Below are 25,506 nucleotides of genomic sequence, written 5' to 3'. Positions count from 1 at the left end.
GACATTCTCTCTAAATCATGCATATAGTTGTCTGATTGTTGACGTGTCCACATCCTCCAGGAGACCCTGAGCTCCTTCACTGGCCTTGCCCACCAGTCAGACAGACCCAGTGGCTCTTAATCAGCTTCCCCAAAGAAAATGATCCCTAAGAAGGTACAAAGTCAGTGATCAGTTAGATGAGATGGGGGTTCTGCTCATGGGCCACTGGGTAAGAAATATAAGCAGGTAAAGAGCGGGTGACAGAGCACATTCATGGCCTGGAACTCTGCTGCTTCTCTTGGGTTGCTTTGTGTTTATGGCTTGCTTTTAAACTTGTCTATAAGCAACCTAGGAATCAAGATTTTGTCCTAAGTACATTTATAGCAGAGCACCTTGCGTGTAGTTGGAGCTCAAGAAATATCTACTGTCTGATTAATTGGAGGGAAATGATGAACAGGGTGAGAGGAAAGCTAGAAAACTGATGTGGAAATTGTGTGGATCTCTTGGGGGAAAGGAGGCATCCATTGAAGAAATAACACCATTATAATAACAGACAGAAAAGAATCTTTCATCAGCAACGTTTTGGACTAGAGAAGAGAATGACTACAGCAGCAAGGAGCTGGCGCCCTGGGCTTCTCCTGGATGCAAAGGAAAAAACATATTTGAGACAGTGTTATAAAGGCAGAAGCAATATATTTCTTTCTGGTAATATGGGGAAAACAAGCAGATGGAAGAGGGAAGGAGGACCCGTGCATATCTGAGTCTCTTGTGCTACCAAAATAGAGGAATGAAGAAGTACAGGGTGGGAAGGGCGGAGGGAGATGGCTCAGGAATTTGCTTGTCATCTTGGCTGGAGTGAGCTTGAATGGGAGAGAGAGAGACTGAGAATAATGAGAACTGGTAGATCAATCAATCAGCAAATATTTATTGAGCAGCTACCCTGGCTGGCAGCTGGAGAGAGCTCAGCTGGAGGGAGGCACATTAGAAAATTGTCTATAAAAAGGTGGTTGTGGGGGAGAGGGAAGGATGTGTTCTTCTGGAACAGGATAGAAGGAGATGCAGGGCTGCTTTGCTGTAGGACTCCGGGGGGCGTCATGCACTTAGTAGCTTCTGTGAAAACACCTCTGGAGTTGTGCCCTGGCCAGCCTGCAAGGCCATGCACAGCAGACCGCGGAGAAGAACCTCACCCCGTGAAAGAGCTACCGTCCTGCAGGAAGAGGGGGAGAGCCGCTTTCTGGGGAAAAGACCGTTATGAGCCCAGACGGGCCCGCTCACCCACCCTGCTTCCCTTCCTCCTCAGGGCTCCGGACGCTACTCTATCTACATCGCCAATTATGCCTACGGTAACGTGGGCCCTGATGCCCTCATTGAAATGGACCCTGAGGCCAGTGACCTCTCCCGTGGCATTCTGGCGCTCAGAGATGTGGCTGCTGAGGCTGGGGTCAGCAAATATACAGGTATGCAGAGTGACACGAGAGGCTGTGAGCTGGAGGGGCTGGGGGCTGGGGTCCGGGCCCTGCCAGGCCAAGTCTAATTCATCCGAGATCCCCAGGAGAGAGTGGGTTTGTGTCCCTGGGGAGGAGAGGATGAAGACTGTATTCCATCCCACCACCCACAGAAGGCTCCTGCAGTGCTGCCTCTCCAAGGCTGACAAACTATCTGGCAGGTGTGGGCTTTGGGGGGACCCAGTGGGGGACCTCAGACCTAGTTTGAGAACACCACAACATTGTCCTCTCCCTGGAACCATTCCCTGCCCAGTTCCCTGCTATAACCCGAATGATGGGTGAACAGGTTCTGTAGCAGAAAACTGACAAATCGCAAAGGCCAAGATTTAAAGCATTCTTTATTGCCAAACAGCAGATGCAATTATTTACTTACACGTAAGCGGCCAGGAATTGAGTGCTAAATCCCTGAGCTTCAGCTGGGTCCCGTCTCGGATAACTGAGCTCAAAGAATTGTGTTCTTGTTCCAAAACCTCTCCAGCACTTTCTTTGAAGGCACACTCCCCCCGCTTCTTTCTGGATGGGGGACCTATTGTCAGAGTCTCTGACAGGGAGATCTTTCTAGGGAGAGCTGTTTTTCTAATTCCAGCCTGGCTGCTGACTAAAGTCTGATCATCTGCCAATAGACTGCTGATGGTAGAGCAATCCAGTTCCTGTTTTGGGTGCCAAGAATCAGAAGCCAGAGCTGTGCACAACTTCTCACGTGAACTTCGGCCTCACTCACACCCAACCCGTGCTTTGGATGTAGAAATTCTCCCGTTGGTTGACCTTCCCCATGTATCCGTCCCAACTTGCCCTACAGACTTCCAAAGTGGCAGCCTGCCTGAATCCGAATCCTGGGGCTGGGTGGCGGGACTTGAGGGGTCACTTGTGCAGTCCCCCTGCTTCTAGACACCTGGGTGGTGCCATAATCTCAAAGTCCTGCCCAGAGAGGGTTGTCAGTCCTCCCCTGAGTTTATGATGCCTTGCTCTAGCCAGCTCTCCACCTCGGTGAAAGGGGGAGATTAATGTTGACCTGTCTGACAAAGTTTGTGGGAACAAATGACTAGACAATAAAATAGTTTGCACAGCTCAAGCCCCATCAGAGTGCTCGAGAGCTCCACACGTGAATGTGCAGCGGGAAGGCTGCGTGTCAGTAATAAACCACGTTATCCTGGGAAAAGGAAGAAACACACAGGAGCTCCAGCTAGATTTGTACAGTCAATTTTTCTGAATAGTTCCCAGTTCTGTGCACTGGGCTGGCTTGGCAATTAAGTGCCTTGATCTGCAGAAGAAGGAGGGTGGAGAGCTGAAGCTCTTGAAAATGATGAGATGGAAGGGAGACGAGGTCTGGGAGAGAGGGTTATACACAGAATAAAAGAATTCAGAAGGTTGCGGCTGGGTTTGAGCATGAAGGGGACGTTGTTCACGCTGGCTGGGCTGGCAGAGGGGCTGGCAGGAACCGAGGAGGGGGAAGGAGGGGACCAAGAGGAGACAGCTGAGGAGCACCGATGGGGATGGGAGCACCAGCCAACTGTGCTGGGCTGCGCTGGAAGGACAGAGCAGCTCAAGGAAGGGACAGCAGCTTCTGTGGAGCGTGCAGGCAGGCCGGGGCAGCTGGCGTGCCCAGAGGACACGTTAGAGCAGCTTTGCAGACTTGCAGAGCCATTTGGCTGACAAGAACCTATTTGGCCCACCAAGTTACTATTCTGTCTGCCCACCTGCCTCAGCACACCCTTCCCCTGCCTGCCAAGCCCCCCAACTCTACCCTGCAGCCCCCGTTGTCACTCCGTTAGCAACACATGGACATCTGGCTGGAAAACTAGCCCAGAGAGCCCCCCTGAGCTCCAGGAATGGGCCCCAAATGTAAGAGCCACCACGCAGAGCCCAGCCTGATTGCTGAGGCTCTGGCACGTGGCCAGTGCTCAGCTCCAGGCCGGTGCCAGGGGGCCTGGGAAGCTGTGGGGGGTGGAGCAGGCAGTGAGGAGCAGGGCCCTGAGCAGGCTGGGAGGGAAGAAGCCACGGCCAGATGTGCAATCAGGGAGCTGTAGGTCCGGAGCCAAGCCACACAACACCCATCTGCTGGACAGACCTCGGAGGACCTCGCATGTTGCAAAAGAACAAACCCGAGGTCCGGAGATGAGAAGGGACTTGCCCAAGGTCGCACAGGAGGTTTGTAGAGAAACTAGCACGGAAAGCCCTGTTCCCTGATGCCTAAACTGCCACAACCAGCTGACCTTTCTGATGACCTCCAGCTTGAGAATCCTGCTCCAGCCTGCAAGACTGGAGGGGCTGGTGAAGGAGGAAGGCCCGCACCCACCGGGAACGCAGCCCCCCCCGGGGACTGGCACTCAGGACTTGCATTGCGGTCCCGGTGTTTGAGGCTGAGGCCGCTGCCTGGCCTGGGGTGCTCAGGGCAGCAGGGGGAGGCCCGGCAACCCCGTGGGCAGACCAGGCAATGGCGCTGCCTGCACCGGGGCTGTCCAGCTCTGTGGGAGGGGGAGGGGAGGCCTCCTCGCCAGGCTATGGATTCCTCTGGCAGCCGCTGCTCCGCTGGGTCACAGTGCCATCTAGTGGCCAGCGTGCCCTCTCTGGGGTACTCAAGGGCCCCTGGAGGGTGGTGGTGCGAGAGCCGCTGGTGCTGAGTTGAGCAGAGGGAAGGCCATTCCCCGTGGTTCCTGGTTCCATGAGAATCCCAAGCCCTGATGTCCCCCACTGCCCGCAGCCTCTTGGAGCCTGGACGCGCCGGGAACTGCCCTGCATGGGAATCCTGAGAACTAGTTCTCCCCATGGCAGAGGACCTGGCATGGAACCCAAGGAGGGGGAAGGTGGGGACCAAGAGCTCTGCACTGCCTCTGCCACCCAGTGACCTTGGGCGTGTCTCTCAGCCTCTCTGAGCACCTTGAACTAGCGGTCTAGCAGAGCAGCTAAGAGGACAGGGTCTGGAGCCAGAGTGCAGGCTGCAGATCCTGCCTCCACCACGTCCTCCAGTCCAGGCAGCAGTGGACAGTTTATTACCCTCTCTGGGCCTCAGTTTTCTCATCTGCAAAATGGGGGTGTTGTGAGAATGAAAGGAGGTAAATATAGGACATGCCTGGCATGGGGCGTGGCACAGGGGTCATGCCCACTGAGTGCAGCAAATATCAACACCCTCCTCCTCTAAGGTCCTGACACAGTGATGCCAGGACCCTCTGCTGGGTATCTCCTGGGTGTAGGGAGCGCCATGCTAGGCACAGGGGAGCACAAAGCAAGCAGGCCCAGCCCTGCCCTGGAGGCATTTTCTGTGTATCCCCCCGTGTGTCCTCCAGCCCGGGGCACAAGCGTGGGCATCTTCACCCCCTCTCCACTGGAACCATCCCTCTTCCCTTCTTCCCTCTTGACCCTGCCTCCACAGGCCTCTACCCCATCCCCAGGATCCCTGCCTTTTGGCCTCATCCTTTTAGGGAGCATCTGTCTGGGTTGCAAGGTGGTGATCAAAGAAGCCTTAAGAGAAATTTGGAAAGAAAATGAAGGTGGATTTATGATGTTGGGTAGGGAGTTTTGCTGTTGGCTGGGAGCAGTGCAGAACAAAGCAGAGGGCAGATCTGATTTATAGGAAGTCATTACTGGAGGAGATGGAGATCCTGAAGCCCAGCTGAGGCCTCCTGGCAGATCTCACCAGCTGGCCCCAGAGAGGTGACCAGGGGTGGCATAGTGGGGGCCACAGAGCCTCCCAGGTTCCCAGGCGGGCACCAGCCTTGCAGTGGGAGCGCAGGCGGAGCTGACAGGCGGGGACAGGCAGGGCTAGAGTGACAGCCTCCTCGGCCAGGGCCCAGGACTCCCAGGGAGTGCAGCCACAGCCTGCCAGGGGTACCCAAAGCACCAGCATGCACAGGATGTCAGATGTGTTAGATGATTGACAGAAAGGGACATCATTTTTCTTTTAAAACAAGCACAGCTATGTTATACAATACAAATGCAATCTTGGTACGCATTTTCTTCAGCTAAAACGATTTTAAAGCAGTGTCCAGCCTGTGGCTGGTCACTCTGGGCCTTTCCAAGAGTACAGATCCCTCCTCCGCTGAGCGGGGCCTTTAGTAGAGACGTTTGAGAGCGTGCTGTGGGGACAGCACAGCTCTGGGGTCACTCAGACGTGGGTCTGAACTGTGATCCACTGCCTACCTGCTGTGATTGCGCCTCCCTGAGCCTCATTTCCTCACCTAGAAGATGGGGAGGTGAGACGAACCGCGGAGAGACCTCGTCCACAGGACTGAACAACAGGTGGCCAGAGGAGCTATCTCTGCCACTCCTTTACCTGCCCTCTCTCCTGAAACAGCTTCTTCCAGCGCCCTCACCATCTGGAGGGGCGCACAGAGAGGAGCGGCCTCCCTCCTGTGCCCACCAGGTGCCCGAGGTTTGGAAATCCCACCAGCAGGCGTATGATGGAGGCTGTCCTCCTGGCCACCTCCCCCTCAATGTCCTGCAGGGACAGGCAGGAAGGATTGGCAAAGGAATGTCCTTGTCTAATACCCTCCATACCCGTGCCCAGCATCTAGACGGCTCACAGAGGGCTCATGGGCGGCAACACCAGCCCCAGCACAGTATTATTGTTAGAATTTTCGGGAAGTTTGGGATAAGAGACACTGTTAACATCCTGCCCTTCTCACACCGCCTTCTCCAACACACATGTGTGTGCGCCGTGCACACACACGCACTGCCCATTCCTCCACCCCTACACTTTCTAGTGGTTTTGCTTCTCTTTTACAATATCTTGGATGTTCCCGGCAGCCTGCAGGCCTTGGCGTCCACCAGAATCATATTTCTATCAATTAATCAGCAGAATAATCCCCTGGGTCCAAATTCCTTGGCCAATGGGCCTCGCCTCAGAGCCTCCACGGTGTGGACTCTAGATGGTCCTGGGAATCCACTCCCAACCACGCTTATCCTGTGGTCCAGCCTGGAGGATGCACTGAGAAGTAGAGTGGAAGGAGCCTTGGAGATCTTCTCATTCTCCCACCCATTTTACAGGGAGGGAGAGCAGGGCCTGGAGAGCACACTTCCCAAGTTCCTGCAGCCGGAGAGGGCACAGAGGCGGGGCAAGAACCTAGAGGCTTTTCCTTAGCGTGGCCAGTCCCCCTTTCTCTTCGTCCCTGGGTCCTCCGGCCCACTGTTTGTGGTGGTTCAGCAGCACGTGCCCCCCCATTCCCCACAGCCTCTCTTTCTCATCCTCACCCCCACACACACACCTCCAAGGGCTGGCCCAGATGCAATCCGAGAGATGGATCGCCTGCACCCGAATTGGACTTGAGTCTGCATCGCACAAGTGTGGGGGTTCAGAGGTTTAGGGGTACAGTTCTTAAGGGTAAGCGAGGCTGCCCCCTGGGACTCAGACCCAATGAGCAGATCATCAGAGGGTGTGCCAGAATGTGGCAGGAGGAATAGGGGGTCGTGGGGGAGCACGTTTCCCCTGTAACTCCACTGCTCCCACCCAGCCTGGTGGGCAGAGCCAGAAGACTTCAGGAAGGGAGGGCAGGGAGCAGCATTCACACCCAACAGCAGAACAAGGAGGCCTTTGAATCTTGAAAGTGCTAGGAAAATAAAGGGATATTATTCACCCAGCAGGTGGGAAATAGTCCCAGCTAATGACTATGTGGCACCTGACATTTTCCAAGGTACCTTCCAAAAAACACTCACTTAATATTTATGACAGCCCTGAGAAGGAGCTATTATTATTATCAGTCTCACATTACAGGTGGGAAAACAGACACCCAGAAAGGTTCAGTGACATGCCCAAGGACACACAGCTTGAACTTTCTGATCCCCAGTCTTTCCCACTACCAAGGCTGCCTCTCCAGCCCCAAGTGGGGAACTGCTTGTCCCCAGGAGGATGTGCTGGCCTCAAGGATACAAGAATTAATTGATGTGAAATGGCGTTTAACTCCCTATGGGACATCATTCCCCCAAGGCTAAATGAAGATGTTCCTAACTGCCCCCTCGGTAGCCCCATAAGGGATGTGCTACCACTTAGGAGGGGAAGACAGGGTGGGTGTGATGGAGAAGGGAGAAGAGCTGGGGGAGGAGGGGAAAGGTCTGGGTAGAAGATACTTGCTGAATAGGAGGCCTCGATCGTGAACCGGGCAGGTAGTGGGAGCGTCAGGCTACACCTAGGATGGATGGATTTTATTGGTTTAAAGAGGACTTACATGATTGACCTGAGAGCAGATTCCCCCGCAGCATCAGCGAGGGGTACAGACACCTGGCTGTCCCGCCTCAGACCCCAGTTTGGCCCTCCATCCTGAGGCTGCTGGGGCCAGTGCCCAAGAGGCTGGCTCCCTGACTGTCGACTCACCTGCTCTCCAACTGTGCAGCAAACTTGCCAAGAAAGAGTTGTGGGTAACATCTCTGTTATGGTCTGGTTGCCATGGCAATAAATTGTCACTAATTAGTAGTGTGGTTACCATGGCAATTTTCTAGTAATTACAGGTTACAAATGGTGCAAGGCTTCAACCCAACCCAATTAGTTAATTAGAAAGATTTAGAAATTTGTCCAAGAGGGAAATAACCTGCTTTGTAGAAAATGAAGAGAATGTGTCACAGCTTGGGAGCCAGAGGCAGAGAGGAAATGGGAGGATGCCGGAGTCGGAAGGAAGGATGGAGTTGCATGGCGGCAAATCCCGGAGCCCCGCCTGGAATTTCTGGGGGCTGGGGGCCCGGATGAGGCCGAGAGTTTCTCCCGGCAGCCTGCTCCTGGCCTGGAGTCTGGCAGGACCAGGGCAGGGCAGCTGCCAGCAGCCACTCGACGGCAGCTCTTTGAATGGGCAGAAGTGGCGCCCAGGTTGTAGCGCAGAATCCCTCCCTGCTGGCTTCAGGGAAGGCAGCTGAAAGCGTCCTAATGAAAAGCACATGCCACATCTTGGATGACGCTCCCCAGAAGCTTTGTGGATTTAGTGACTCTGTTTTCGTGAGGTTTGGGCTCTCCTTGAAAGCTAATTAGATTACCTGGGAGGACTCGGGAGGCACAGGGCCCAGAATGTGTTAACGAGGAGCCCAACCATGAGAGCAACTCAAGTGGCAGTGCCATTTGCCCCACCCTGTCCCCGGGCCCCAAACGCCAGCCCTGGTGGGCAGGCTCCATTTGCACAGGTGAGAATGGCCCCATGATTTCCTCCAGGGGCATCTCTCAGAGGACAGTAGGATCATGGGGACCAAGAGAACCTCCATCCCAAATTAGTACAGTCACTTTGTGGAAATCTCTCCCTCATCTAGAAGCAGACAGGCAGGGGGACCTGGCCCAACAACTCTCATGTCTGCCTGAGCTCTCATTTATTTTTAAAAAACCAAGTTCTTCTGAGTGCTCTGATAACTATTCTTATCATACTGAACAGCCCTTTAAGCAGCACTTTTCAAACTTTACTGTCCACGTAAACCACCCAGGGGACCTGTTAGAATGCAGGTCCTGATTGGGTTGGGGCCTGAGATTCTGCGTTTCTAACAAGCTCCCAGGTGATGCGCCCACCTCGGGTCCACGGACTTGACTCTGAGTAGCGAGGCTGTAGGATTCACAAAGACCTTCACATCTCTCACCTCACTTGATCCTCTCAAAAACCCTGAAATAGAAAAGGCAGGTCACGCTAGCCCCATTTTACAGATGAAGAAACTGAGGCTACACAAGTAAGATAAATTGCCCAAAGTCACACAGTCTTATAAAAAGCCAGGCAGGGACTAGAATCCATGTCCTCATCCTGGTCAGGCTGTGTTCTGCACAGTATTTCCAATGTTTGGGAGTGTGGCTTCGGGGGCTTCATTTAAAACCTACTGGTTGGGGGTGGTTTGTTCAAGACATCTAAAGATTGGACTTCTTGATGTTGGAGACTTCAAACCTAATGTAGAGCTGGCTTGATTTCTTTCTGTCTTCAAAAATATACACTTTATTGGATTTTTTCCTTTCAAACTACAGAACCAATTCTTGTTGCAACAAGCCAAACAATACAAAGACATTCAAGAAAAAGGCCAACTACCATCTCTCTTTCCTTCCCCATTTCCTACCCTATAAAGGTAACCACTGTGAACAGCTCGAGGTGTGGCCTGTCCCGCTTTTCCCCAAACTCAGGAACAAGCTTGCACAAACAAGTCCAGAAATATCATGTATTTTCCTATTTTTTTAATAGAAGTTAGATCACACAATACTATTACTTGGCAAATTGCTTTTTCATTTAACAATATGTCGTGGGCACTCCTCCAAGTCAATACATATGGATCTACCAGTCTTTTTAGTCACTGCAGAATGGTCCGTCGTATGGATGCACCGTAATCCATCAACCAGTCGCTGTTGATGGACATGCAGATTGCTGCCAATTGTTTACTACGTCAGACAAAGTCGAGTAAGCATCCTTGTACCTGTAGCTGGAAGCTACTCCTATAGGATCTTAGAACAGGAACACACTCCATGTCTTGACCAGCATATGTGTGACCCAGGGTGGGGCTGGGGGTTGTCAGGGAAATCTGTGACTTGATCCAGATGTTGTAGGTAGAGCTGGGGTTAGGATTATTGTAATTCAGCCACCAAGGGGAAGAGAAGGATCTGTGTGGTGGCCTCTGTGTTCCTTAGGTCATGGAATCATTCCTTTGGCACAAAGTGACTCGATCTTGCTCCTCACTTGCCTCATCATCAGTATGGTCACCCTCCACACAGGTTGATGGGGCTGTGAGCCCAAATCTGGGCTCAGGGATATATCCAGACGGTCGGAATTCACCCACCCTGGCTCTTCTGAGGCATCACCATAGCAGCTTCACAGAGGCAGCCCCCATCCTCCACATGGGCCTGGGCTTTGCTTCTGCCACTTACTGTGGATCCATGTCCTCTCCTAGGGGGCCGGGGTGTCAGCGTGGGTCCCATCCTCAGCAGCAGCGCCTCGGATATCTTCTGTGACAACGAGAATGGGCCCAACTTCCTCTTCCACAACCGGGGCGACGGCACCTTCGTGGACGCTGCTGCCAGCGTTGGTGAGTGCAGCCACTGCCCTGTGTCCCCCAGCCCCCCACACCCACAGAGGACTCTGGGCTGCCCTGCCCCCTCCCACATGACCCCACAGGCCTCAGGGAGAGCGGGACAAGTTATTCTCTGCACCACATAGGGAAACGTTGCTTGTCACCTCCAATTCCACATCCCCCATGGCTCAGGCCACGGGATGTTTGCTGCTGGGGGGGAGTGGGGGCTTGAACTCCTGACCATTATCCATTTTCTAGCAACTGGAATTGGCCCACGTTCCTCTGAGTCCTGCTTGAGTCTCTCAGCATCAATTTCCCCTCCAAGCTGCCTCTCTCCACCCGCCCTCCATTTGTCTTAAACATTCAGTTCAATCCAATAACCATTTATTGAGCCCCTGCTAAGTGCCAGGCTGGTGCTAAGAGCTGGGGATGCTGACCTGGATGGGCTAAGACCACCATAACCACCCCCGCCCCATACATACACACAAGGCACTAACATTCTAGAGGGGGAAACAGACAAATAAACAAATCGCTATAATAAGAAGCAGAATAAAATCCACGCAAAACAGTGCTGCAGGCTCCCAGCTGTGCTCCCCTTCCTCCCTCTGTGCTCATCCCTCATATGCCTCAGGGCCTTTGCACCTGCTATTCTCTCTCCTTGAAGTGCCCTCTTCCCCTTCTCTATCTGCAGAATTTCTATTTATCCTTCAACACTCAGCACAGATGTTATCTGTGAAGCCTTTCTTGCCTCCCTCTATGGTGCCTGGCAGAGACTGGTGTCTGTCCCTCCTCTGTGTTCCCACTGTCCCTGCATGTACCTCTCACCCAGGCTTCTACATCATTATAGTAATCTGTCTATGTCAACAAGGACTGGGCACCGTTCTATTCATTCTTGACACAATGATCAGCACGCGGTGGTCACCCAGTAAATTTTGCCGAATGACAGAATGGACACTTGATAAGTTTGTGGATGTAATCAGTCTGCCCTTCAGCCACTTCTCCCCACCCTGCCAATGAACAGAAGGTTTGGCAGCATAGGGACGAGCTCTGGCCTCCGGAAGAAGAGGGGAGCGGGGATCTAGACACATAGGTCAAAGGACCTGCAAGCTCCAGCTGGTGCTGACAGCTAGCATCAAACCCCTGGGCATGTGCCAGTCCATTCTCTGTGACTTACGAGTGCCCGCTGCCCCCCCTCTGCTCGGGAGTTCCCATTCTGAACACCCCCCACACTTGTAGCCAGTGGGCTCCCCATCCTTGCCTTTCCCTCTTCTCTTCCCGGGCAAAGCTAAAGTTGGAGGCAGCTCCCCTTGCCTGTCCTCCCACCCAGCTCACCCCTCCTGGCGCTATAGACTCTGGCAGCAAACTTTCTTATTGCTGCAAAGTCATAAGATGAAGAGGAGGTGGTGGTGGTGGAAAGCTAGAGGATTTGATAAGGTGTTAAAGAGATGGAAGCAGAGGTGAGCGAACAAGTTGGAGTGGGAGAAGGTATCAGGCGGGAGGAGAGAGGAGAGGTGCTAGGCCCGTAATTGAAAGTCAGAATGATTGCAGGGGTTTAACAAGACATGTCAAGAGGGCATTCATCACCCAAACAGATGCTGCTGTGAAATGCAGCCTGGCACCGATTATTCCCGTGAAAAGGAACCAGCTCCTTGTCAAGGTGCCTCATAGATAGGAGAGAAATGGGCCAATGCAGAAGGCCACTGACATTAGGGCTGGGGATTTTTGCAGAGAATTAATGGGGTATTAATCCTAGGGGTTAGAGGCTGCCCCCATTCCTTTGCAAACCCTCTTTCTCAAGCCTGGGTCTCACTCCCTCTTCTCCCCCCACCCCACCCATCCTCCAGATCCGCCCCCCCCCAAGAGGGTGCTCGGCCTCCAACGTTCTCAGGGGCCCCACCCCTGCCTTCTCCTGGCTCCCACCCTCAAGATCTCCGTGTTTGCAGCTAGAAGGTCTCCCAGTGCCCTGGGGTCTGTGATCCCCACCCACCACTATATTGTCCTATTGCCTACCATCTCCAAGGGCCTGATGACCAATGGCAGTTTGTCCTCCGAAAGAGTCAGCACGGGTATTTAGAGCTGGCATCCACCACCTTTCTGCTCCACACTTGATCTGAGGGAACGTGTTTATCTTGGGTAGCCAGGAGGTCAGGCCGTCCTCTGAGCAAGCCACCCTCCGTCCTCCCCCAGGATCGGCTCAGTCCCACTGGCCACTGGCAGATGCAGGCACAGTGTAAGTAGGTGACGTTGGACACACAAGCTTCCCTTCCTAGATCTCACGAGGCATGCTGTGGGTTTCTCTGTCATGGTGCGGTATTTCCTCTGCTGTCACCAACATCCCCAGTTGCCTTCTGTCAAATTATTTATATTGCTTCATTCATTCAGCAAGTATTTACTGAAAACCACCACAGGCCCTGAGATAGATGCTGTGTGAACACAGGTTAACAAAGATAGCCCCTGACCTTATGGAGCATAAGGTCCAGTAGGAAAACAGGGCCGTAAGCGAGTAAACAGCAAAGGAATATAATTGCACATGTGATCAGCACAATGGAGGGAAAGAATGGGAGGCAGTCAGGGTGAATAATAGGGTGGATGGAGGGGCTATTTTCGGGAGAGTGGTCAGGGAAGGCTTCCCTGAGGAGGTGACGTTGTGGCTGAGAGCAGAAGAAAACAAGGAGCCGGATAACCAAGAGCCAGGGGAAGAGCATTCCAGGAGGAGAGACCAGCTTGAGCAAAGGCCCAGAAGCTGGAAAGAGCTTGGTTCATTTGAGGAATGAAAGGAACATGGGGTGGCCAGACCTGATGAGTAAGGGGGAGAGTGGTACCAGATAAAGGCCAGATAAGGCGGGCAGGGGCCTTGCACTCCCCGAGCAGGAATCTGAACTTGACCCGAGAGTATGGGGGAGCCACTGAGAGATTTAAGCAAAAGAGTGACAATCAATGTAATGTCACCTAGTGGCAGTGTCGGGGGTGGCTGGGGAGGGCTTCAGTCCTCCAGAATTTCCACCTTCCCCCCACCCATGCACCCCAAAACTGAGCAAAAATAGTGTGCTTGCTGGGCAAATGCTGCTTGAAGATAAGTCTTTGGTCCCCTTTGCGACCAGGTGGCTGTCCCACCTCCTGCCCCTAAGGAGAAATTCCGAGATGGCAGCTGTGTCTCCCCGTCTGCTCCCAGGAGGGCAGGGACAGGAGGGTGGCGCTCCCTGTTGCTCTCCATGGAGTTCCGGCAGGGTGAGTGTTTGTGGAGCCTGCAGGGGGCGCTGCCCTGAGGGCGCCTGCCTTTCCTCCCAGGTGTGGACGACCCCCACCAGCATGGGCGAGGTGTCGCCTTGGCTGACTTCAACCGTGATGGCAAAGTGGACATTGTCTATGGCAACTGGAACGGCCCCCACCGCCTCTATCTGCAGATGAGTGCCCACGGGAAGGTCCGCTTTCGGGTAAGAAGGGGCCTTTCCCTCCCTCCCTTCCTTCCGCCACCGGCATTGCTAGTGGCCCTGGTGTGTCCTGGGCATGTGTCCCCAACCAGGCTGAGAAGGGGCTTGTGACTCTGCAGAGCCTGAGGGCAGGGGCCACAAGGAAGGTAACATCTGGGGGACGATGGACTCCAGCCTGGGCTGCTGTGGTGTCTGTAATTCCTGGAGCAGAGAGAGCGGTGGGCAGAGGAGGGAGAGCGACCTCCCAAGGTGGGCGGGTGCAGGGCAGAGGAGGCCCCCTGAGGAGGACTTCATTCTCTGGATTGAGGGCATTTTTCCTGGTGGCTCCTGGAAAACCTGATCTGTAGCCCCGGCCTGAGCTTTTCAAATTGAGATTCAGGCCAAGGGTGCATTGGGGGATGGGGGGCGGGGGAGGTTGAGGCCACAGAGCTCCCAACAGCTTCCCCCTAAGAACAAATGGCAGATGGTAGGCAAGGTGACCTCAAATCCCTCTCTGTGCCCCCTCCCTGAGCTTTCCAAACTGTGATGCCAAGAATTCCTTAAAAGGGCTGTTTGGTGACAGTAGTGGAGGTGCCACCAGCCTGATGAGCGTGGTTTGGGGCTTTCTCAGGAAGGGCTATGGAGGGTATGGGATGGTTGAAGCTGATCTCAGGGAGTCAGGCTTGTTCTGGAGGTATCTAGGTCTTGCCAAAAACCTCTGAGAGAACGAGAAAATTCCAACATTTGTCTGAGGCTTGATGGACTCAGGGAAGTCTCTGGGGACCTGATGTCTGGGTGACCACCACAAGCTCCCTCCCCTGTAGGCAGCTGCGTTGGGGTTCTCAGGCCCATCCACTCCCTCTGGGTGGAGAGGAGGTGTGTCCTGAACTCGGGGCAGTTGATTCTGGGATCCTGGATGATTTTCATCTTTATTCAGCTTTTTGTTCTGAGCCAGGTTCTCAACCAGGGGCAATTTTCCCCCACCCCAGGACATTGGACAATGTCTGGGACGTTCTTGATTGTCACAAATGGGATGGGGGTGCTGCTGGCATCTAGTGTGCAGAGGCCAGAGATGCTGCTATGTGTCCTACTATGCACAGGACAGCCCCACAACAAAGAGCGATCTAGTCCCGAATGTCAGTGCCGAGGCGGAGGAACCCTGCTCACCTTCTGACGGCCGCTCCCCAGAGCTCAGGGAGCAATGATAATAATAATAATAGACGCCCATTTATCAAGTGCCTTCCATGTGCCAGGGACTGTGCCAAGCACTTTACATACATGATCTCAGAGGCCCCGGCATCCAAGGGGGCAGCCCCAAGGGGGGCTATGTAGGTTTCCATTTTTACAGGATCAATAGAATAATAACAACTTAGAGATCCTGAGGTCCCTTTGTTCCCAGCTCTTAAGGCCCTGCTCAGCCCACCCAGGCCAGCTGGCCAGGCTCTTAATTAGCCTCCTTACTGCACTGATGGGGACAGCCTCCCTCCCTGGCCTCCCCAGAACAAGCAGCTCATTCCTGCAGCCAACAGAGAGGGCCTGCAGTCAGAGGCCTGAGGCAGGGCCAGGCCCAGAGGCAGAGGGAACTCCCAGAGACACCCCCTGTGCCTTTCCCAGCCCTCTCCACATGGGCCTGCGATTTAGACAGGCTCCTGAGGTCTTTAAGGGACAAACCTACTTTTAATGTGTATTCTGCTCAGAAATGAAAGGTCACCCTACACAGCTCTTCTTCTGTTTTAAAGGCAAGTCCCACACCTGGGACCCTTTGGCAGGTCCACCGAGGCCCTGTCAGCATTTTGGGGTCGAAGCTGGGCTGTCTTGGGTCTGCGGTCTCCTCATGAGCCCTGGACGGCTGTATCTGATACTGCAACCCTCCAAAGCAAACATCTCAAAAAGAAAAAAATCAACAGACTCCCAAGAAACCACACTGGGTAACAGAGGTAGCAAAAACAGCTAACGGCCACCGCTGCCACCTTCCCTGAGGCTGACAGCAGACACAAGGCCAGGACAGACTGCCCGTGATCCATCTCATGCCCCTCTGTGCCAAGCATTTTACATGCAGTCCTCACATCCGGGCGGCTATTAGCATCCCCATGTTACTGATGAGGAAAGTGAGATCCAAGGGGTTAAGTAACTTGCCTAAGATCACACAGCAAGTCAGCAGAGAAGCCTGGATTCAAATGCACAGCATTTTCCAGTGTCCACCCAGCTTCTGACTCTCACTGCGGAGGAGGAAGGATGCCTACCAGAAAGGGTGTTGCCTCTGGAATCAGAAGCCCTGGCTACAGCCCCACTCATTAGCTAGGACTATGGGCAAGTCCCCTCCCTCTCCAGGACTCAGTTACCTCACCTGTAAAATGGGAGTGCTAATGTCTGTGCTGCCTCCGGGGACTGACGGCTGGGCTACACCTGATCCAAACTAGGGAATAGCGAAGAGCTTCACTGGTGTGAACTGGGACTGTTCCTCTTACCTCCTTGTTCTACAAGCAGCCTGAGGTCCCTCTGGTCCTGATACAGCCACTGCAGGTCCCTAACCGGGAGATGAGGGGAGATGTTAGGTAGGGCTGTGTTTTATCTTTGACTGCACCCCACAGACACACAGTGGGGGGAGTCCGCCTGTCGCCCACTCCCACTCTCCCCCACCTCTGCCCGCTAACCTGCAGCCCTCTCTCCTCCCAGGACATCGCCTCACCCAAGTTCTCCATGCCCTCCCCTGTCCGCACAGTCATCGCCGCTGACTTTGACAATGACCAGGAGCTGGAGATCTTCTTCAACAACTTCGCCCACCGCAGCTCCTCAGCCAACCGCCTCTTCCGGTAGACGCTTCAGCCTGGCTCAAGGCTAATCGCCCTTGACGGCAGGGGGTCAGGGAGGAAGGAGTAGGACTCAGAAGGGAAGCTCCAAGGGCCAAGGCGGAGGAAAGTCCCCTGATGAAGAAACAGAGAAGAGGGAAGGACAGGGATTGAGCAAGGGGCTGTGAGAATGGAGGGCGAATCCTGGGCAGAAAGCTGGCCTCCTGCTGTTGGGGGGGCAGCAAGTGGGCAGAGGGACATGGCCCAATGTGTGCCCAGAAACCAGGCTCCACACAACCAGAGAAAGGGGTGACAGAGTCAAATCTGTTTGGGCACACCTGGGTTAAGGAAAGACAGGGAGGTTTACTGACTGCAGGACTTCTCAGAGCCTTTAACATGGCCATGAGTATTTTTACTTTCCAAAAGGTGGGTGGAGTATTCCAAATAGATTTGACCACAGGACACTTTTTTCAAAGATTTTTCTCTTGGGATTGATGCACTGCAAAATATCCTTTGAAAAATGCTGGATGAGACAATTAATGGTAGACCAGGAAAAGGGAGTTACAGAATGGAAGCATCTGAGCATCAAAGCATATGAGCATTGCATCTGAGGAGGAAGGGTTGGATTTTTAGAGGCAACACTTCTCTAAGAAGGGAGACCATTGGCATCGGTCACGGGAGTGCTTATTTAAAGTGCAGAATCTGAGGGCTGAGGCCCAGGAATCTCAATTTCTAACAAGTGCACCAGACATCAGATGATTCTTATCAGACTAAAGTTTGAGAACTGCTGTTGGGAAAAACCTCAGGACTCATGTGGCCTGAGATGGCCCTGTTCCTGGCCTAAAACACGCTAATGGGGCTCAGGACCAGGTAGGGAGAGGAGGGTGGGCCTGGGGCCTGGACTCAGGAAATGGGCCAGACCACCTGCTTGGCTCCCAAGGCCCCATCCCCTCCCCCAGGAGGGCCCCAACTATTAGTAAAAGCCGAGAGCTGTGACTAAGCATGTTTTAAAATATAATTATTAACAAAGCATCAATCCTCACTGGATGTAATCACCCCCCGAAGGCACCAGATTTACTAATTAGGTGCCTTGCAAAAAGCTTATTCACAACTTCCAGATTAATTGCAGAAGACCAATTGCTCGTTAACAGAGACACTGCTTTCCTTCTCGGGCTAATAAAGTGTCACTCGCCAGGGCCCCTGAGCACCCAGAAGTCTAGTGCTCTCATCTCTGTGGCCCGAGAACCCAGGCACCTCTCCTCCCCGCCTGCCTGCCCACCTGTCAAACCTCCCAGCCTCCCTCCGGCCACCCTAGGGTGGGCTGGCCCAGGGCTGCCCGTGAACAGGGTCACCACGTGGTCACCCCGTGGGTTACTGTGTTTGTTTCCACGCGGTGGCAGCAGAAGCCACTTCCCAGGTACACCTGGCTGTGCCCCAAGTCCCCGTGGCAGATGGCTGGGGTCCGAGCACACAGCAGAGAGTGTGGGGGCTACAGCGGGGGCTGCCACTCAGCGGCAACTCTGGAAGCTGAGCCCCAACTTGTCCCACACCGTGTGGGCTTTTCACCTGTCGCTGAGGGGAACATTGTGGGCTCCTTGGAGGAGGCACTGGGGACTCAAAGCTTCAGGTGTGGCTGAGTCTGCAAGTCCTTCAGTGACGCCTAGGGTGACCAGGGGACTCATCGCCCAAACCGATGCTTAACTAGAGGTCAAGGGGGCCTGTTACTAATGGTGGGACAACAGGCATAAATGAGACGCCCCCAGGCCAACTGGGAGATGTGTGGTCACACAACTTACACCACTAAACATGCCTCTGATCTGCTCTCCTCCCTCCACCCCTCCACCACACCACTCCGGTCTCTCTCTCAGGGGGGTTCCTGCTCCCGCCTCCAGCCGGCTCCCTGTGTCTACTCCCGCAGAGCAAGCTGTTGAAAATGCAAATCCAGCCACACCCCTCTTCCACCTAAACCCTATAGCAGCGCCCCATTGCCTTCTCTGATCTGTCCCACATGGTCCTGCATTTACACCTAAGCACCAGACACCCCCCAGCTTCTTTCAGTTCTGGGCTAGGCCAGGCCCAGACCCTCACACTACCCACACCCTCTACCCCTCGCTCCTCCCTCTTCCTCTGAGTGACAGGTACTCAGGCATCGTTCTGGTCTCAGCTTACTTGGCCCTTCCTCCAGGAAGCCTGCCCTGGTTGTCCAAATCTGGGTGAGCTTGCCCAGCTCTGCACTCCCCTCAGCCCCACACTCCCTGTCGGCCTTCAGCGCTGTGCGTGGGATTCCCTGTCCTCACAGACTCTGAGACACACCATAGCTATAGGCCCCCACGCAGTGCCCGGCACACAGAGGTTGCTGCAGAAGAATTTGTTCAATGAGTACGTACAGCGGAACTGCTGGGCTCTATCCTTAGGAACCCTTAACTGCATTGTCACCTGAACCAGGGGGTGTCTGCCCAGCTGTGGCAGAGTCTGCAGCACATGAGTGGTCAAAGGGACTGTGGTGTGAGCAAGCTGAGACATACACACCTCCAGCAGGTGTGCGCACAGCCGGTGCCCACCAGGCACGCTGCCTGCTGCCCCGACTGCACACATGGATGTGCTCAGCACAGATGCCCTGTGGACAGAGGACACCCCCGCCCTGGGCGTCTGCTACACCCCGCAGACACCCTGCAGTTCTGCCAGCACTCCCTGCCATCCAGCCACCATAGGCTCCAACTCAGGGGACCCCAGCCCCCTCCTGGAAAACCGGCCACATCACAGCCCTCTGGTGACTCTCTGTGATTTGGGTAGACAACAGCCACCTGCATTGGGGCAGGGAGGAGTGATACAGATCCTCCTGGCCCTCTGCCTCCCCCCAGCACTGCTGCACACATCCAGGGCAGAGCACCCAAGGCTGCAAGAATCTAATGAGCGAGAAAAATTAGAGAGGAAAGCTCGCCACCATCATCAGCATTCACCTCAGTGTGGAGAAAGAGCTGGACTTCCACAATGGACGTTTCTGAAGCAAGTATTTCCACGATTCAGAGTTCAAAATAGACAGAACCCCCGCAACCCAAAGGGACCCCTTTCCTCCCTTTTGCCTCTGGAATTCATCCCTGCATCCCACGGACATGTTCTTGGGGCTTCCTGAGAGCCAGGCACTGTGTTAGAGGCTGTGGGAGATGCAAAGGTGAATAATACTGGTCCCAGCTGCAGAGAGCTCCCAGTCTAACTGAGGAGATAAGATGCATCACACAGAGCTTTAACACAGGCAGAGAGTGATAACGGCAGAGCAGGAAGGCGTTGCTGCTAGCAGGACGATCAGGGAGGGCTTGCAGGAGGTGGCATTTGAGTGGGGGTTGAACCCTGGGTAGCATCCAGAACTCAGAAACACAGAGGCCCTTGAAGGAAAGCGAAGGTCAGTTGAAGGTAGCTGTGTCCCTGCCCCTTGTCGATCCATCAGCTGCCCTTGCCCAGGCTGTCTATAATTCATCCATTAGACAAGGAGAAATCAATATTTACCAACATAAATTAAAACCCAAGAAGGGAACAGGCAGGGTCTGTGAGCAGAGAGTGGCTCTGTAGGCATCCAGGTGGCAGGCCACGCACAGCAGGATCCAGGGACACTCGGGGGACAGAGAATGGAGCGAGTGGGCCTCTAGGTCCAGGGGGCCAACTGGGGCCCCGCCAGCTTGTTACTCATCCATGCGCGGGCCTGTCTCCTCTCCTGCAGTGTCATCCGCAGGGAACACGGTGACCCTCTCATCGAGGAGCTCAATCCTGGCGATGCCTTGGAGCCCGAGGGCCGGGGCACAGGTGAGGGCGCCTGAGGGCTCTGGCCTGCCCTCCCCGATCTCAGCGCTGCCCACACTCTGGGGTGAGGGCGGGAGGGATGGGGCAGAATCTCATGGCAGGGCTCCTTCTGTCCCTGCCTCTCTGAGGGCAGAGACCTTAGGGCAGGCGTGAAGATGGAGCTGGAGGAGCCCCTGGGAGTGCCAGGCAGGAAGCAGAGGAGGGGATGGGCCATTCTCCCAGTCCCACTCTGCGGCAGGGCAGGGGCCTGGGAATCCACGAGCAGTAGCTTCTCTAGTAATGGGTGGGGATGGAAAGGAGAGGCTGGGGGTCCTGCGGTCTGACCCTTCCCCTGTTGGCACTAAGCCTGGTGTCAGAGAAAGAGCACTGGATTAGAAGTCCCAAGACCCAGTCCTCCGTTGTCTTGCATGTGGTCTTGGAAAAGTTCTTTTATCTTCTGGTCTCCACATCCATCAAATGGGGATAATTCCATCTGCCCTCCTCTCCTCTCTGGGTTGTAGTGAGGACCCAAAGGAGATCATGTATACTCAAACACTGGATAGATTGACAAAAGCTGTGCAAATACAAAGTGTGTGTATCTAGAAAGACCAGAAAGAAGTCCTCAGGGTCTGAGTAGTTTGCGCCCACTCTCTCCATGAGAGAGGAAAGGGAGCCCCTCTTCCGTGAATTCCTACCGTGAGCTGGCTGTTAGAAAGGAAAGGAGATGGGCTTCGAGCTCCAGTCTCCTGCCCCGGGGCTGTGCTCTTCTCTGCCCCACACTCAGGCACGTGCGTCACGACATGGCACTGCTGGGGAGCCCCTCCCCTTCTTGGGTCTCCTGGCTGACAGTCAGAGTGAAATCTGTGTTGTTGCAGGGGGTGTGGTGACGGACTTCGACGGAGACGGGATGCTGGACCTCATCTTGTCCCACGGAGAGTCCATGGCTCAGCCGCTGTCCGTCTTCCGGGGAAACCAGGTGTGCGTGGACCTCGGCACCCGTGGAATCCAACCCGATGTGCTCCCCGGGGCTTAGGGTGGATGAAGGTGGAGGAGCCCCGGGTGCTTCCTTGACCAGTGGGAGGTGGAAATCCCGGGGCCTGGAGGACGCAAATAAATTCCCAGCAACACAGTAAACGTCCTAGAAGAGCTGCCTCCCGGGAAAAGCCCTTTGCCCGTCTGCCTTCCACTGGCATCTCTCGCCCAAAAAACCGTTCTTCCTGAATATCGGCTTTCCCTCCTGTTTTTCCAGCACCTCTCTTTCCAGACTTCACCCAGTCTGTGTGCCTTGCTCACCTTCCCTGCCCGGCTTCCTCCTCCTCTCTTTCCCCTGCCCCTTTTCTTCTCTTCCTCTTTCTCCTCTCTCCCTCTGTTTCCCTCCCTCCCTCCTCCCCCCTCATGCCAGGGCCTGCCTTCCTCCCTCCTCCAGGGCTTCAGCAACAACTGGCTGCGAGTGGTGCCACGGACCCGGTTTGGGGCCTTCGCCAGGGGGGCTAAGGTTGTGCTCTACACCAAGAAGAGCGGGGCCCACCTGAGGATCATCGACGGGGGCTCGGGTTACCTGTGCGAGATGGAGCCTGTGGCACACTTCGGCTTGGGTGAGTCAGGGCCCCAGGGGATGGGATGGGGGGAACATGCAGTGAGCTGTTGTCAGGACAGTGGGTCCTGAAACTGCATCCCGCAGCATGCCGAGTGAGGCAGGACTCACAGCCCGAGCGCCGACCAGTACCGCGTTACTGCAACAGTCATGGCGGACACCAGCTATCGGAGGCAACCCTGCTCGGAGATGGAGCTGAGCTCAAGAGGGAGGTTTTCATGCCCCACCCCTTGCAGGGGTCCCCACCCTGGTGCCTCTGTGGAACTGGTTCACCTTGGGGTCAGAGTATTTAATCATCCATTTGTCCAAGGCTGTGGCCTTGTTTTTCAAACATTGGCCTGCACCAAACTTGTCCGAACCAGCTGTTTCCCTGGCCTCTTGAGAGTTGGCTCAGCGCTTAAAGTCTCACCAAACCCCTGGTGCCTTGCCCTGTACCGAAGGCTTGGGGAAGCCATGCATTCTCAGCATGAGTGATGGCACCCCCAAGGGGGCAAAAATTGGTTCTTGGCTGGGGGAGGGGGAGTGAAAAAATCCTACTCTTTTATTAAATGTATAAATACACAGGTATACATACAGTACATAACCAGATATACAGTATATCTGTAGTATTTATGAGATATCACTACATATCTATTAGAACAGCTAAAATAAAAAATAATGACAATACCAAATGCTGGCAAGGATGCAGAGAAACTGGATCTCTCATTCATTGCTGGTGGGAATGTAAAATGGTACAGTTACTCTGGAAAATAGTTTGGCAGTTTCTTTTAAAAACAAAAAACTAAACATACAACTACTGTAAGACCCAGCAATTGCACTCCTGGGCATTTATCCCAGATAAATGAAAACATGTCCACATAAAAATCTATTGAAGATTGTTCATAGTAGCCTTATCTGTGATAGCCCAAACTGGAAACAACCTAGATGTCCTTCAATAGGTTTATGGTTCAGCAAACTGTGGTCCATCCACACCATGGAATATTACTGAGCAATAAAAAGGAATGAACTACTGATACATGCAGCACTCTCAACGGCATTATGGTGAGTGAAAAAAAAGTCACATGCCAATGATTCCATTTATATAATATTCTCAAAAAGACAAAAATATAGAGACAGAAAATAGATCAGTGGTTGCCAGGAGTTAGAAATGGTGACCAGGAGAGGGATGAGTGACCATAAAGGGACAGCCCAGGGGAGATCTTTGTGGTGATGGAGCAGTTCTGGATCTTGATTGTGGCGGTGGTTGCACAAATCTACACATAAATGACATGAAACCACACACACGTTGTACCACTGTCCATTTCCTGGTTTTGATACTGTGTTGTAGTTACATCAGATGTAACCACTGGGGGAGACTGGCTAAAAGGTACACAGGATCTCTCTCTACTATCTTTGCAACTTTCTGTGAATCTATAATTATTTCAAAATAAAATGTTTTTTAAAGAAATACATTGGGGGAGGGAATTAGGGGAATAAAAGTCTGAAAAGTCTTCTTGAGGAGCAGGGGCAATAATAGAAAAAATGTTGAGAAACACTGGGTGGGGAGCCAAGAGTGTCTTTACTAAAACACAATGGTTAAGAAAGCATTTGAGTCAAATACACCTAGGTTCAAAATCAGATACCCTCCCTCATGTGTTAGCACCTCACGATGTGATATAATATTAACATAAAAATAACAAGCAATATGGCCTCAAATTAATAAATATATGTATGTTAATATTATACACACATCATATGTGCATAGAAAAAAACTGAAAGAAAATGCAAAAAGTGTGAACAGAGACTCTCTCTGAGTGTCTGGATTAATATAGTAACTCTTACTCATTCTGGCCCCAGTGGTACTTTCCCCTTTGTACTTCATTTCATCCTCATGCCTACCCTGTGAGATGGGTGTTATTTATTCCCATCTTACACATGGGGAAACTGAGGATCAGAACAATTAAGAAACCTGCCCAAGGTCACATGAGAGGTAAATGGCAGAGCTGGGATTCAAATCCAGACCTGCCTATGTGATTCTTACTTTCTTCTATATGTTTCTGCGTGTGTGTTTCAATTTTTATAGGAAACTCATAATATCTATGTAGTCTGGAAAAGAAGCATAAATATTTGGGGGACCCAGGGCCTGGTTAAATGAGCACGTTCCTGGGCTCTTTCACCCTGGAGGGGTTGGCCTGCAGTTGGAGGTCCACCACTTGTAAGGCGGCCCTCTTCTAGGCTGGCCCTAAAGGTACAAGACGACTTTCAAGTACAGAGTCTTCTCTTACAAAAGAGCGGTAGCCAAGGGGCTGACCCGGTGGCGCAAGCAGTTAAGTGCGCGCACTCTGCTTCGGCGGCCTGGGATTCGCAGGTTCGGACGGATCCCAGGCGCACACCGACGCACCACTTGTCAAGCCATGCTGTGGCAGCGTCCCATATAAAGTGGAGGAAGATGGGCACGGATGTTAGCTCAGGGCCAATCTTCCTCAAGATAAAAGGGGAGGATTGGCGTTGGATGTTAGCTCAGGGCTAGACCTCCTCACAAAAAAAAAAAAAAAAAGAACGGCAGCCAACAGTAATCAAGCACTTAATGTGTGCAGGCCCGGGGCTCAGAGCTGTTGTATGAGATTCCTCATTCAGTTCTCACCACAACGTGATGAATTAGGAATCGTTGTCCCCATTTTACAGGTCAGGAAACTGAGGCTCAGGTTAAGTAACTGCTCCAAATCACACCTCTAGAAAGTGGGGAGGGCTGGATTTGGACCTCAACTCCTTGGACACCACAGTCTGAGTTCTTGACCACTGTGACTTGACTGCTGGACCTCCCATAGCTGCTCTGTGTGGGGCCAGCCAAGGTCCTCCTGCTCTGCCTCTTTCTTACTGGACAACTACGTCCCTTCAGTTACCTGGTGACCCAAGTGAGGCTGTCCACACCCAGGTGACTGCCATGGTATCGTAGATGGGATGTTTATCCAGGTATCTGGCTATCAGCCCCCACCCCATTGTACAGATAAGGAAATCGAGGCTCACAGAGCAAATCAATGGCGAGGCCAGGACGGGGGCTGGGTTCTCCTTCCCCACATCCCATGGGCCGCCTCTGCTATTTTAAGACATATGTTACGGGCCTCACTGGGTCTCCTCTCATCCCATTGGGTGGGATGCCTCTGCGCCTCTCACGACTGTCTGCCTCCCACACTCAGGGTTTGAATGCTGCACCCAGTCGGGAGCCCCTCCTGACTGCCAATCCTTGCTATTTTTCAAGGCTGTGGGATTTGTTCTGGGACTGAACCCTGGCTCAAACTGCTCCAGGCATCCCCTGCAGGCTCCTCTCTGTTGCCAGATCCACTCCCAGGGAGGCACTGATGGAAGGCTGCTCTCAGGGACCAGCCCCTGGGGGTCAACCTTGGGCTTGCAGTGGGACTCCCCGAGGTAGCTCAGCAGGCCACAGGGCCAGCAGCCTGGGACACAGCAAGGGTCAGGGGGCTCCATCCCTGTAGCTCCAAGGTCCCTGCATCTGCATCTGGGAGGATCTCCTT

At 53.5% G+C, this 25,506-nt stretch overlaps 1 protein-coding gene across 2 annotated transcripts in view; it reads left to right on the top strand.

Annotated features, from left to right (window-relative positions):
• CRTAC1 (cartilage acidic protein 1) overlaps positions 1 to 25,506 on the top strand; it is a 149,879-nt gene that overhangs the window by 98,584 nt on the left and 25,789 nt on the right. For both annotated transcript variants that reach the window (XM_087432397.1, XM_014785633.2), the window contains exons 5-11: positions 1,280 to 1,436; positions 10,308 to 10,442; positions 13,716 to 13,861; positions 16,514 to 16,650; positions 20,342 to 20,424; positions 21,276 to 21,376; positions 21,827 to 21,995. In XM_087432397.1, the coding sequence (XP_087288523.1) occupies positions 1,280 to 1,436; positions 10,308 to 10,442; positions 13,716 to 13,861; positions 16,514 to 16,650; positions 20,342 to 20,424; positions 21,276 to 21,376; positions 21,827 to 21,995 (928 nt within the window). The remainder of the gene's footprint in view (positions 1 to 1,279; positions 1,437 to 10,307; positions 10,443 to 13,715; positions 13,862 to 16,513; positions 16,651 to 20,341; positions 20,425 to 21,275; positions 21,377 to 21,826; positions 21,996 to 25,506) is intronic.

Source organism: Ceratotherium simum, chromosome 6, assembly GCF_057802395.1.
Source record: "Ceratotherium simum simum isolate JZ-2026a chromosome 6, ASM5780239v1, whole genome shotgun sequence".
In the NCBI taxonomy this organism is placed as follows: domain Eukaryota; kingdom Metazoa; phylum Chordata; class Mammalia; order Perissodactyla; family Rhinocerotidae; genus Ceratotherium; species Ceratotherium simum.
The sequence above is the reverse complement of the archived record's forward strand: the minus strand, read 5'-3'. Positions and strand labels throughout refer to the sequence as shown.